The sequence below is a fragment of the Silurus meridionalis genome, chromosome 7 (assembly GCF_014805685.1).
Source record: "Silurus meridionalis isolate SWU-2019-XX chromosome 7, ASM1480568v1, whole genome shotgun sequence".
Lineage (NCBI taxonomy): Eukaryota > Metazoa > Chordata > Actinopteri > Siluriformes > Siluridae > Silurus > Silurus meridionalis.
Genome location: NC_060890.1, coordinates 8,154,014 through 8,168,974, shown reverse-complemented (window position 1 = coordinate 8,168,974; position 14,961 = coordinate 8,154,014). Strand labels below are relative to the sequence as shown.

Sequence of the window (14,961 nt, the reverse complement as noted above, 5' to 3'; positions counted from 1 at the left end):
GAAATTATAAATATGCCCTTTATTCTTTACTTAAAGCCATTTATTGAAACAATTCAATAGTGAATTCTTCTTCCAGCTTTATCCCCTTCATCAAAAATAAATGGCATCACGGATAAGTACCTAAAAAACTTTACCTTGTTTTTGGTTGTTACTTTTGTCTGTTTTTCCCCTTTAATGGATAATTATCTGGCTGTGCTGGGCGCATGTTGATTTTAACCATTCTTTTTTTTCCCCTCTACAAATAGACTGAGATGGGCTCAGGGTAAAATGATATTGTTGAAGTGTTTATAAAATGACTGACAGGAAGCAAATCTGAACACAAACAAGCAGCCCAGACCATAACACACAGCTTTCCTCGGTCACTTCTTTCCCCCCATATTCAACATATTTTCCGCATAAAAATAAGATATTTAAACAAAACTGCTGCGTCTTGAAGTGCTTTTCCACCAGATATCGATATTCATGATTGCTCATTTTATAGCAATTTTAAAAGCTGCCGCGTTTCTGAATGTAACAGAGTCGGAAGGGGAAAAATGGAAAAAAAAAGCCACATGATGAATTTGAAATTGTGCAATCAGACTCGGCTATGCGTTTTTAGGGTTTGTATGCAGCTTTAAAAAGCAGCACCTCAGACCACAATCACAGCACCTTTCTTCTTCCTGTGATGTAGGAACACAGTATTGGCAGGGCGAAGATGGAGCATTGCATCGCAGGCACAACAGAAAATCTTTGACTCTCTACTGCGATGTGTCCTCGAGGGCTTATCATGAATAATCTGCTGCACTAATGGGAAGATCGGATCATTTTACTGACTTGGATCATTGAATCTCATTCAGGAAAAATCTTTATTTAAGACATTTCATTCATTTCAGCAGAATAAAAGTTAAATTTTTTGGAACGTATTCCAAAAAGGTACAAAAATATATATATAAATTCATTCGAGGATATATTATGAGAAACAACAAATATTTATTCAATTATTTGTAACAGGGAAACTATAATAACTCTGTACAGGAAACATAAATGAATGATTCAGCTATTCAAAAGAAATGAATGACTTATACGAAAAGACTGGGGAGGTGAACTAACTACAGTATTCTGTACATAACCTCTGCTGCTGTCACATGACATAAAAATTAATGACTCTGACCAAAAGACTGGGGAGGTGAACTAACTATTCTGTATCCTTTATATAACCAACTGTATGCTGCTGTAATAAGATACAAGAATAAAAGCTCAGGCCTTAAACAAATCATTTCTATTTACTGTACAGAACATCTACAGTTGTCAATTTACAGACAAATGATGTTGCACACTTTGAAACAACTTGTTAATCCATTGTCATAAGAAAGAATTGTTCAAGAAGAACGAAACATTAATAAATGACCCAACTCTGTCGATGTTTTACGCGACTTATAGATTCCATTATTTAAATGTGACCATAAAGAAGAGGAAATTAGAATAGGCTTGTATTTATACTACAAAATCAAATAATTGAAGGGTATTAGGGCTTTCAAATTTAAGCATTCTGATTGTAATAAGGTGTAGTGTCTCTTATGCGATCACCAACATCAGCCAGTGTCTAAGATGGAACCCTTGAACAGCACAAAAAAAAGCATGTGATTGCATTTCATAGTGCGGATTTCACCCTTGTCCTTAGCACGCCATGTAGACATGTCCAGACTGACCCTTGGCTGATTCATGTCCCTTGCTATAGCAGGCATAGTACAATTTTTCAGAGATGAGAGCGAACCATTGGTCGGATTTTACTGTACTGCGAGGCCTCTCCCGAGACACAATCCGCCTTATTACTCGGGTGAAACCTTCACTCCTCTTAATAAGGCGGAGAGTTTAAAGGCTGCGTTTCAAAGTCCCTTTGCACTTCCTCTTACTGTGGAATTATATAAATGTAACAGAATCCGAGCTCAATTCCTTCAAATCATGCTCAATTTGAACCTTAGCAGCTCCCAAAGGAGGAGAAGAAGAAAAGCACAATGGAAACACATGAATGAGTGAGGAAATTAAGAGCGACTGACAATAGGAAAGACTTGAGTAGTATTCTGGAGAGTTTACTGTGCACAATCCCAATATTCAGATCTCACACTTAACTAGGCAAGATGAAATTAAAATAGAAGTGCATTATCGCAACATTTTTAAAATGGTAACTCGTAAAACTATGACGCGATTCATAAACATATGGTAAATGTATGGTAAATCTAAATATATATACAGACATACAGTATCGTACTAATAGTCTATTGTGATTATATCTGAATTTTGTTTAACACATATATACGTTTTTTCTACTCAAAATAAATATATTTGATGGAAAACATCTCTCATGGTGTTTTTCTCAATGTCACCTCAGTCTTTGTCATTCCAAATCTTTATTAAGACTTCTGTGAAAAGTTACATTGTGACAATATTTATTCTTAAATGTGGTTTATTTATAGGAATTTTTTTTTGTGTACGTTGCTTATCTATGAATAAGCTTTATATTAACTCTCATCATAAACAATGATGTAACTTCATTTGCAGACTCTAAATCTGGCACTAAATGTACTCCATCTTATTCAGAACACAAGCGCCTTCACTGGAATCAGGTACTTTTTATTAGACTGCAGCTTTATTCAGATAAACTGATGAACTTTTGAGTGAATAGTGCTGTATTTGATTTAGGGATTAAGATAATTGAATGTGATATTTAATTTTTTTATTTCATTTAAAGGAGTCATTCAAATTCTCATAAAAGTGGAATTAAATGTGGTCTGAAATGGTTTAGATGATATGATAAAAAGACAAAAATACCCATTTAAAAAACACCTCGACTAGTAATATGTCTGTGATCAATTTGCTAAATTAAACGATTATTAGTTATTTATCCAGTCAGGTTTTTTTTTTTTTTTTTGAGTACAGTCTTACCATTTTATCTCAACTGAAAATAGGATTTTTTATACTAAAATATGCATTGTTGTTGTATTATATACATGATACAGGCACAAGTTTGTTGACACCTGATCGTAAGATTGGTATGTGCTTTTTGAACACTCAATTCTACATTCAATCCCTATTTGCTGTTATAATAACCTGGTTGTGTAGATTTGTGCTCAATCAGCCACAAAAGCATTTGTAAAGTCACATAATGATGGAGGGCAGCTCAAGATCTTCAACTTAAACCCATGCATACCATATCTTCATGGAGCTGGCTTTGTGCACAGGAACTTGGGTCTCCAAGTTTAAGTGAAATAAAAATGTAATGCTACTGCATCGCATAACATCCTATACAGTTATCTTTCCTCCCACTTTGTGGTAACAGTTTGGGAAGGGCCACATAAGGCTGGAAAAGTCAGGTGTCCCAATACATTTGTCCATATAGTGTTACCGAATTTATTTACTAAACAATTTTTTTTTTTTTAACAATCTTTTAAAAATAAGAATACTAAAAACAGTATACATGGCACACCATTTATCTGCCCTTAGGATTATATCTAATAAATTATAAATTATTATTAACATTTTACTTGTTCCCACTTGTTATCACTTTGAAAGAAATTAGTGCTAGTGTGTTGGACTGTGTCCTGTTTCCTTGGTTTATAAGAGAACCCGAAATGCTTTAATACAAGGGTCAGAGGGTTGTTAATTTAGTGCATCTAAATAATATCATATATAGCATTATAAAATCTTATTAGATTATATATTAGATCATCTTCAAACAGGCATTATGCTACCCAAGAGATGTATTACCACAACAAAACTTTGAAAGAACCACATTCACTTAATATAGTATTTAATATTAGCCAATAAACTAACCTTTATCAATAGTGCATTCGATAAATTAAAACAAAAACACTATAGAAGTACAATAGGATTGAGTTCACTGTAACAATATGGACACACTGCTTAATTAAAATAAATCATAAACAAATGATTTTTCATTTACTTGCTTTGTTTAAAGTGTGTTTTGACATTTCGTGGATATAAAGCATCCATTAATCAATTGTACACCTAAATTAAATATGAGGGTAAAAAGGACACCACCAGATTGAAACAGTGAGTTAAAAAGCTCATTTATAGTAAGAGCAGTTTCTTTTTACCTTTTTAACACGACTTTGGGTCTATGTACCTGGGAGATTAAAATGTGGGGAAGTGGGCAGACATGCAACAAAAGGGAAGTGCAAAATGGTGCTTTCCCTGATCTGCCATAAGCCTGACAAAAACAGGGCGAGGATGGAGACCTGAACTGAATACTGAATCAACCTGGTGCATGGCCACAATGCGAGATTAAAGGTGTATAAAATCAGCATTTTTCTGACAGGGAATGGTTAATACAGGACATAGAAAAAAATGTCTGTTTATTTATTTGAAAATGTAAAGGGCTTTTCTCGATATGTGTTTTTTTCCCCAAACTGTCACCACAAAGTAACAATTGTATAGAATGTTTTTGGATGCGGTAGCATAAAACTTTCCCTTCACTTGAACTAGGAGACCCAAACCTGACATGACAATCACTCGCAACACAAAGCTCCAGCTCCATTAAGATATGCGTTTACATAGATTGGAGTGGAAGATCTTGAGTGGCCTAGTACAGAGTTCTAACCTCAACCCTATTGAACACTTACAGGATCAATTGGGATGCAGGCCTTCTCATTCTACATCAGTACCTGAAATTACTAACACCCTATACACATACATCTAGTTCAGCATTTTTCCGAAAAATGTGGAGGCTCACAAAGCAGCAAACGGAGATTAAATATTTAATGAGATGTTCACCTACACAGGTCCTTACAAACTTTTTTCCATATAATGTACTTGTGAAATCCAGAATTCATAGTTAAACAAATTTGTTTAGTGCTAAAGTTTAAATCTATTAGTGCTATCAATCATGAGTAGACAAATTAATTAACTAGCCAACTGGGCAAGTAAAATCCCTAGTGGTGTAATCCAGTGCATTGTTTTGGTTGCCTTTAAACCTTTTCAGCAGGAAGAAAGCTTGGACCGGTTTGAGGCGTGAAACATGGAAGGTAGGGTGGACACAAAAAACTCTGGGAAGGTGGGGGCAGACTGCCACAGGGTTGAGCACCTTGGATATAGGAAAAGGACCAATAAAGCGAGGGGCTAGCTTCCTGCATGCTACCTTCATGGGCAATTCCTTTTTAGAGAGCCAGATTCTCTGGCCAGGGCGGTAAGCGGGTGCTGGTCAGCGCCTGCGGTTGGCCCAGCAGGCATAGGAATAGGAAGACCTGAGGAGAGCAGCCCTTCTTCCAGGCATGGCGGCAGCGCCTGACCAAGGCACCAGCTGATGGTACCAGGCCTCAACTTCTTGGGAGGAAAAAATAGGTGGGTGGTAACCATAAGCGGCCTGAAAAGGGGAGAGGCCGGTGGCTGAGGACGGCAGAGTATTGTGTGCGTATTCAGCCGATATCAATCGAGAAGCCCACAAGGCTTTGTCATCGGTTTAAACGATGCGAAGGGTCGTCTCCAGGTCTTGGTTTAGCCTTTCTGCTTGCCCGTTGGTCTGCGGGTGAGACCCGGAAGACAAGCTGACCAAGATACCCAGGAGGCGGCAGAATTCCCTCCAAAAATTGGCAGTAAACTGTGGGCCCCAATTTGAGACTATATTACTTGGGAGACCATGGAGCAGGAAGACATGCTGTAGCAGGAGCTGGGCAGTTTCCTTGGCCGAGGGCAATTTTGAAAGAGGTATAAAATGGGCCATCTTGGAAAACAGATCTATTACTAAGAGAATAGTGGTATGGCCAGCTGAGGGGGTAGACTGGTAACAAAATCTAAGTCTATATAAGACCATGGTCCATGAGGAATGGGAAGTGGACGAAGGAGACCCGTCGGTGAGTTTCTAGGGTTCTTGTGCAGGGCGCAAATAGGACAGGAGGCCACACACTGGCGAACATCTTCCTTAATAGTGGGCTACCAAAAACGTTGCTGCAGAAGGGCCAAAGTGCGAGGGGTACCCGGGTGAGAAAAAAGTCGAGAGCTGTGGTACCATTAGAGGACCTGAGAATGGAGCTGGTCCGGCACATATAGCCTTCCCTCCGGACAGTCATCCGTGGTGAGGTGCCATGAAGCACGGAAGGAAACTGACAGAGGAAGGATGTGGCTCGGTTCTTTCCCTCCCTCCTCATCGCAGGAACCCAGCCAGGACAGGGCATCTGGTTTGCCATTTTTGGAGCCTGGTCGTTTTTTTCCTTATCCAAAAATTCAGCCCGGAGTCAACAAACACAGCTAATTCATTGCTGTGGCCCCTGACGTCGATCCGAACCTTGAGCAGCGGTCTAGAGGGGGCTGGGAGTCCTTGGCCCGGTGCTGGCCCCATTTTCAACGCCAAGCCCTCTCTTTTGCTGGACAGGTGGCGGCCATGTGCCCTGGCTCACCACAATACAGGCAGAGTCTGTGAGAGCGATGCCTCTCCTTCTCATGGGGTCGGCCAATCTCCATAGGCTGTGGAAGCAGGGTTTGTGGAGTATGGAAGCGAGGTGGGTCGGGAGATGGACCGGGCTGCCAGGGTCTAAGGCACCCCCCCTCAGGACAGAACTCCTTCATCCGCTGGTCAATTCGGGTGGCTAGGCTGATCAGGGCGTCCAGGCCCTCATTCTTGATCTCAGCGTTAAGTTCCCGGATGAAAGCGTCGTAGAGAGCAGTGGAATCCCACCCACTCTCTGCCGCGGCGGTGGGAAAGTCTGTGGTGCAAGTTCATCTGGAAAAGGCGATGGCCGAAGCTAAAAAGTTATCTCACAGTTCAAGAGGAACGGCCTGCACTCCCCCAGTTGTCCCGCAATTCACTCAGGGGTTGGTAGATGAACCTCACACAGAGGCGTCGGTGGCGGGATTGGTGCCGGGGTTGCTGACGTAGGGGCATGAGCAGTGGGGTTTTCTGAAATGGAGGCCTGAACAACAGGGGCTTGGTTGCGCTGAAGGGCCAATTCACGAATTGCATTTGCCAGTTCCTGTATCTGTTGGTGATGGGAGGTGGTGATCTGCACCAGAGAGGAGAGTTAAGTCTGGAGGTCGTCCTCTGGGTCCATGTCTGGCCAGATCGTACTGTCAGGGTGCAGGTAGCTGGACCCAAATGCAGGATGCCAGCGAGGTATATAATCAACGACTTCATTCACAAAAAACTAATTCAGCAAAACAAAGAGTCAACCACAAGCTGAGTAGTCCACGTTTAAATAAACCCCCACAAAAACGAAGTGTCTAAAAACTTATGACCACAGGCTGGATAGTTCACATGAGAAAAACACAAAAACTAAGTGTCCGAAAACTTATGACCACATGTTGGATAGTTCACATAAGAAAAACACGCACAAAAACAACGTGTCCGAAAACTTATGACCGAATGCTGAATAGTCCACGTAAGAAAAATGCACAAAAAGAGCGGGGAATGGCCGAGAGAGGGAACCAGGAAGAGTTAAAAAAAAACTAACGAAAAAAATCAAAAACAAACCGCGACCGGCAGCAAAAGCGAATGCGAGGAAACCAGAAATGCACACGCCACAGGCTGACAGCACTCTTCTATGAAATTTTGTCATGTAATTAGAGAGTTTACACTGAACATTTTAAAAGAAGCAGTTACTTCTAAGTACTTAGATTGAACTGAAAAAATAAAATAAATGTGAGAAAATACTAGGAATTATGTGCTACGGAGACAATGATGCCTCAAAATAATGGTGTAGTCATGTGCACGAAAAGTAATATTTGGCAAATTCAAAATTGTTGATTTCAGAATGACAGATTGACCACACTTCTATGAACCGTTACAGTTTCACCTGTGAAGATTGTGAAAAGCACCAAATTCATTAGTCACCTGGTCCTTCAACACCAGCCCTATAGCCAATAAAAACCCAGAAGAGCCTTTTATTTATGAAAAGTGCAGGAAAACCCAACTCCCACCACATTCCATTGTGCAACTATCAAGAGCACTGACAGTATTGGTTCATGCTTTCTTTCTAATCTTTATACCTACATGGTAGACTCAAGATTGCTTTATCACAGTTTAAATAATTAGTTTGTAGGAGGTCATTTATGGCACAATTTTTTTTTTAAGAGGGTATTATGGTGGTTTTGTTCTGCAAGATTTCTAAGTGCAGTGCATGCTGCTGAGTAGAAAAAGTCTGATGTTTGTGCATGCTAATTTCTTGTTAAGATGGTCTGATATGTTAAGTGCAGCAGGATTCTAGATTGCTTGCTGTACTTAAAGCATTTAGATGTGCCGCATTACTGTTAAGTGTATTACGTTTAAACATTGCTACATAGCAAAAAAACTTTTCAAATTCAATTTGTTTGTTGATTGACTAAATTCGTCAGTGGTCACAGGGAACTGATTGTAATGCTAAGTGAATATTTTACAGAGCAGCACTTACCATCTGAGTCCTGAGACCAGCTGGAAGCTGTGACTAAGAGGACACCGATGCCGATCCTCAGCCATTGAAAGAGCCACAACTGCTGGCACATCTTCCCTGAACGTTACTGCTGGTCCACCTACAAACAAAAAGAAAGGATAAATGATGTATTTCACATGAACCATTTACAATAGTTTTATGTAGCAGGAATGACAAAGATAGTTCAATTCAATAAAGATGATTGTTCTGTCCAAAGTAAATTGAGTTTTTGAGTGTTTGACATTGTGTTTTAAAGGGAAAAAAGCGTAGTTTTGTTTACTTCATCGGGAATTACAAGTCATAAGGTATTTTAATTGCTATCTGATTAATAAACACAATCCTGGCTTAACTGGAAAATAAAAATTCCCATTGAAAAATTCTGGAACCAGATGTTGTGTAAAATCAATGGCCTGTCCATGTAGCTCAGTCTACTCACTGGATATGTGGATGGTATGTGGATACCGGACCACTGAACATCCCATTCCAAAAACATGAAAATTAATATAAAGTTGTTCCACTGTTTGGTGTTCCATTTTAAATTAGCTGGTGGCTGTTCATTCAGCCTCAAAAGCACAATGGGTTGATCGCTAATGTGAAAGAAGACTTTTATTATTAGCGTTAATCGCAAAGTTGTTAAGTGGGCTTTATGTCAGGGCTTAGTGCAGCACACTTTACTTCTACTACACCATCATTTACAAACCATGTCTTTCATGCTAAAACCTCTTAAATTCCAGTAGTGGTCAGGTAGCCACAAACCTTTAGTCTTTCAACAAATTAACAAGAATTATCTAAACACACTCCTGAGTCCTGAGACTTCCTGTGAACTAAAATTATGATAATTAACATTTGGTGTAGAATCAAGACATAAATCTCAGACATGTCAGAGTCTACCAAAAAAAAAAAAAAAAAAAAAAAAATAATAATAATAATAATAATAATAATAATAAAACAAATCTTCTAAATCTGGGATGTTTTCATTTCTACCCTAAAAGATTCGTCTTTTTTTCTGCCTCACCTGATTTAGCCCATCAATAATTGGAACCAGTATGATAGAGAAGGGAAATATTTATTTTTTTTATGTTGCTAATATTCTGACTAATGTGAACCCATGACAAGCATGTGATTAATCTGTAATCGATTGACAGCCCTCTATATATATATATATATATATATATATATATATATATATATATATATATATATATATATATTCTTGCTATTATGCATTTATATATATATATATATATATATATATATATATATATATATATATATATATATATATATATATATAAATGCATAATGGGAGCAAGAATTGGAAAATGTCCCTTTCTTTGTTCATATTTCTTTATAAATAAAAAAGCTTTGGGTAAAAATTATACGGATCAAGTATACTGCTGTAATGACGCCTCTAGTTTTATAGCCCAGAATAACAACATAGAATCTGGCTTTCTAATGCTACATGAAAAAAAAGTTAAATATATATATATAAAAAAAAAAAAACAGAAGGGGAAGAAATGCCATTTGTTGCACACGTAACCTTTTCCCTTTGAAGCCAGCAGGAGGGCTGATAGCGTTCGCCATGTCTAAGACAGAACATCCCAGAGCAAATAGCTTTGAAGTTGTGCTCCTTGTCTCGGGTCAGAGCAGTGCTTCCTGAGTAAGACTCTGTGAACAATGTGTTTTGACAAGGTTGGGATGTTTAGATGAGTTTAAAAAAGTTTGTGTGTGTGCCGGGGGTGGGAGGGGTCATTACCCGATGACCTTTGGTTTTCAAGGGTGTCAAAACCATCAGGGAAAAAAGAAACAGAGCTGTAACAACCACCTCGAGGAACATGTTGTTGTGATTTACTGTGTTATAAACCTGAATCATTAAATGTATGACTGTAAATGATTGCCTTATTATTCTGTGACCACGATTTTCCAAAGGGACCAAAATTCACACAGATATTTGTAGTGTACCCATGACTGAATTTCATGCCTGCTCTCTCCAAAAGGCTTTATCAACCAAAAACACATCTATGGCCTCATAAATCTGTTTAAGTCTTAAAACCATTCAAGACTCTCAAGGTTGCGAATGGATACTTTTACAGTATCATGTTAAACAGGCCCAGAATTATACTGCTACAAAGCAGGCTACAAGGAATGGAAGGATATAAAAGTGTTCCAGCACTGAGATAGCAATCATATATTTCATGTAATTCCTTGCTGGATGACTGGGTTCACCTTATAAGACACAAAGTTGAATAACAATCCAATGCTATTCCTCTTATGTTGTTCTACAATGTCGGTCGTAACCACAACGGCAACAAACAATAGGATAGTATCATGATTCCAATATTCACTGTACACGCTCACCACCAATTTCTCAATTTCAAAGCAGATTGTGTTCTCTATGTTAAAGTACAATCCTCTAATGATAGAACTGATGTTCTCTTAAGGCCATTGATGTGCAACAATGAAGCACAGGCTTGTAGCTCTCAAGTGGGAAGAATAAAAATGGCATAATGCTTAATCAGCTTAAGAAAGCTACCTACACTCTTACACTGTATGGCCAAAAGAAGGCAGGCACCTGTCTCAAACATCCAATTCCAAAACCAATGGTTCCCTCATTGTTCTACTTCTACTCTTATAGCTTTTACTCTAATAATGGCAGCGAGGAATTACCCATTCACCCCCATGAGCAAAGATTTGGTGGTCCAGTTCATCCCAAATGTGTTTAGTGGGGTTGAGTCAGGAATCTTGAATACTTCCACTCCAAACTTGGCACTCCATCACTTTGTGTGCAGGTTTGGGCCTGATGTATTCAATGAAAGAAAATCTTTAGACCATCAAACATAAACAGCATTAACTTCTTCAGTGTTATGTTGAAGGAGGATTAGATAAATAAGCAGGCAGGACACGAGCTGTAGCTTGACATCTCCATGCTTCTTTTACTTAACTCACATTGGGACTACCGTCTTTTTCTACAACACCGCTTTACATCTATTAACATGCATATACCACCTAGTGAACATAAATGGTAATAGCAATTCATTTGTAAGAGAACACAACATCTTCCACTTTTTCAGAAGAAATAGTTTTTTGCATAGCAAAACAGAAATGAAGAAGTCAGAAACAAACAGGTATTATTAACTCAATATTATCAAGAAAATTACTCATAATAATAACTACTCATTACAGCATGTTCCCTAACATAACACATTCCTTACATATGTAAAAAAATAGTCTTTGGTCCAGGCAGGTTTCTGTCTAACTCTGACTGATTAATTTGACCGAATTGGTGTTGTCTCAAGTTGTGTCTCATTTGGAGTAACACTTCCACTCAATTCTGGCATTTCGGCAAGCCGTGAAGCATTCCACACTTTACCATCATCAAGCAAATAGGTGTCGTCACTTTTCTTCTGTATGACTGCTTTTGGTTTTTTAAACTTCTGATCACCTTTCTTTACCATCCAAGGCTTCTTAACACGAACCAAATCACCAGGTTGAAATCGTGAAGACATTTCTTTTGGTATCTGTGTACTGTTTAACCTTGTCTTGTTCGCTTTTTACATGTTCGCAACTTGTTTCTGTCTGTTTCTTTTACGGGAAGGTCCATCACTTGTAACTTGGTCCTCATACAGCAGCAATGGAGTAACTCAGATGGTGTAACACCTGTGGTGCTGTGAGGAGTAATTCTATAGTTCATCAAGAATGTTTGAGTAAATGTCTTCCAAGGTTCGCCTTGAATTGAAGCAGTTTGTCTTTCAAAACTCGATTAAACCTCTCGACTTCTCCATTTGCACGAGGATAATAAACAGCAGTTCTAAAATGGCGTATGTCTCTTTCCCTCAGAAACTCAGAACACTTCGTAGAGATAAACTGAGGTCCATTGTCTGAGACCAACTCCTTTGGATTTCCTTCTCAGGAGAAAACAGTAGTCAAGAATCGCTTAACAGTAGATGTGTCAACCCTGGACACAAAAGCAACTTCCGGCCATTTGCTGAAGTAATCCACAAGTGTTACTGCGTACTTACAATCTGATTGTCGGACTATTTGAAGCTGCACTATGTCAATGGAGACCTTTTCCCATGCAGCAGAAGGGAATTCAACAGGTTTGAGAGGAGCATCATGTGTAACAGCAGACTTGTCATTTTGTCTGCACGTATAGCAGTTTCAAATCAAAGCTTCAGTCTGACTGTCCATCTTTGGCCAGCAGTACAGTTGTCTAAGTCTCTGCTTCGTACGGACTATCCCTTGATGTGATTCGTGCACCAGGTCTATGAGTCTCTTTTGTAATGACTCCAATACCAAGAGACGGTACATTTCCCTGATGTAGAATCCATCCATGACAGACAGCTCATGTCGAATAGGGAAGTACGACTGTAAGTCTGGATTAACATCCTTTTTGTGTTTTGGCCAGCGTGATTGGAGATAGGTATGCAATTTAGCGAACACCGGGCAGTTGTTACATGCAGACTGAAACTCATCTTTGGAAGCAAATGAAATCATAGCAACAGACTCAATAAGTTCAGCATAGTCCGGTTCCATGCTTATAAGAGGCAACCTTGATAAACAATCAGCAAAACTGTTCAATGGACAAGGTCTGTGTTGAACATCGTAGTCAAACTCCATTAAGTGTGCGGACCATCTGGCAACATGTAAACTGGCCTGACTATTCCCTTTGCTTGTGAGAAGAGTGGTAAGGGCTTGATGGTCGGTGCACAGTAGAAATGTTCTTCCCCACAGCCATGTACGCCATTTCTCTGTAGCCCAGACGCACGCCAGTGCTTCCTTTTCGAAAATGGAGTACCTTCGTTCAACATCGGACAAGGAGGGAAAGCAATCGCTCTTTCCGTTCCAGTGTCATCCAGAGTCAAGACAGCACCAACAGCATAGTCTGAGGCTTCACAGGAAAGTATTGTGCTGTGATTGGGGTTAAATAAGTAAAGAGCAGGACTGTCTACTATTGCTCGTTTGACTTTATCAAAACTTTCTTATGCTGCAGTAGTCCATTGAAATTCACAGCTTTCATTGGCTCAACGAGAGTAACATAATCAGACACAAACTTACTGTATCAGGCACTTAGTCCCAGAAAAGAATATAGTGTAGTTGCATCAGTAGGAGGAGGTGCATTTGTGATAGCAGTAGTATGAGCATCATCTGGGTTCAGGCCATCTGCTGAAAGTTTGTATCCAAGAAAGCTAAGAGTCGTTAAGTTGAATTTGCATTTATCTGCGTTTAGTTTCAGACCAGCTTCACTAATCCTCGTTAGAACAGCCTTAAGGTTTGTATGTATTGTGACTGGCTTCCGAAGAACCATAGACAATCACCTCGTCCAAGTAACACTGTACACCATTAAGTCCTTTTAAGATCATGGTCATCATGTGCTGAAAAGCAGAAGGTGCTGAGCATAGTCCATAAGGTAGTCTATGGAACTGGTAGAGACCTTCATGAGTAATGAACACGATCAGTCCTCTGCTCTTCTCATGTAACAGTACTTGATAATATGCATTTTAGAGCTCAAAAGAAGAAAACATCACTGATCCATGCAACTCAGACAGTATATCCTCAATCAATGGCAAAGGATAACTATCTTGTACCCCAGCCTTGTTTGATTCCCGTAGATCAACGCAGATGGAATTGTATTGTTCTTTCGTTTTGTGACTACAATGGGAGAAACCCACTCAGAGGAATCAATCTTCTCAATTATGCCATTCTCCTCTAGCATCTTGAGTTCAGTTGATACAGCTTTAATCTCAATGTCCAATGCTTGACATAAGTCACGTCCAATAACAAGAGTTCCTGATTTCACGATGTTAAACTCACCAGTGACAGTCTTCCCACCGTATGTCACATTCAGTGTCAGGTAACCACACATAGGTATTTTCTCTTTTGAGTAAGTCAGAAGCTGCACTTTTGGTGGAGACAGGGCACATGATCTGAAGTATTCTCTAAAGATGTGTTGTGGTAAGATCGATACACCAGACCCTGTATTTGCCATCATCTTAATGTTGCAGGTCTCTGTAGGGAGTACAGATGTAGCTATGGTAAAAGTACCCATTAGGGCTCCATCATCTGTATGGTGGTCATTCACACTAAGAACCGTCAATTCAGGTAAGCATACTTCATTAACCGATTTTGATGAGGATTTACACACCCTTGAGAAATGTCCGACTTTTTCACAAGTTCTACATTTACAGTCTTTTGCGGGGCAGCACTTATCAATTGCAAGGTGGTTAGCAGAACCACAGCGGTAACACATCTGCTGTCCTTTCACATGCTTTTCCTCCTTCGATTTCACTCTTGTATTTTTGTGCATTCGTGCCTTTTCTTGCTTTTGTATCGCTGCTACTTGCTTCGATTCCCCTTTAGCTATGACCTTGGCGTCTGCTACTGCTGCTTCAATTTGTCTTGCAATAGCTAGCGTCTTTTCAAGGGTTAAATCAGGCTCTAGTAACAGTCTTTCGCAGATTCGGGGCATGCATGTTTTTTTCCACAATCTGATCACGGATCATTTCATGCTCAATATTTCCAAAAGCACGTTTTACTAGTTCACGGAGCGCAGCAACATAATGATCAGTGG

The 14,961-nt window shown here is 39.3% G+C and overlaps 1 protein-coding gene across 1 annotated transcript in view; it reads right to left on the bottom strand.

The window, feature by feature from the left end:
- The window catches only part of pcdh15b (protocadherin-related 15b), a 212,322-nt gene that overhangs the window by 175,567 nt on the left and 21,794 nt on the right, over nucleotides 1-14,961 (bottom strand). Inside the window, exon 2 of the mRNA XM_046853892.1 lies at nucleotides 8,376-8,493. Within this exon, the coding sequence (XP_046709848.1) occupies nucleotides 8,376-8,466 (91 nt within the window). The 5' untranslated portion in view covers nucleotides 8,467-8,493. The remainder of the gene's footprint in view (nucleotides 1-8,375; nucleotides 8,494-14,961) is intronic.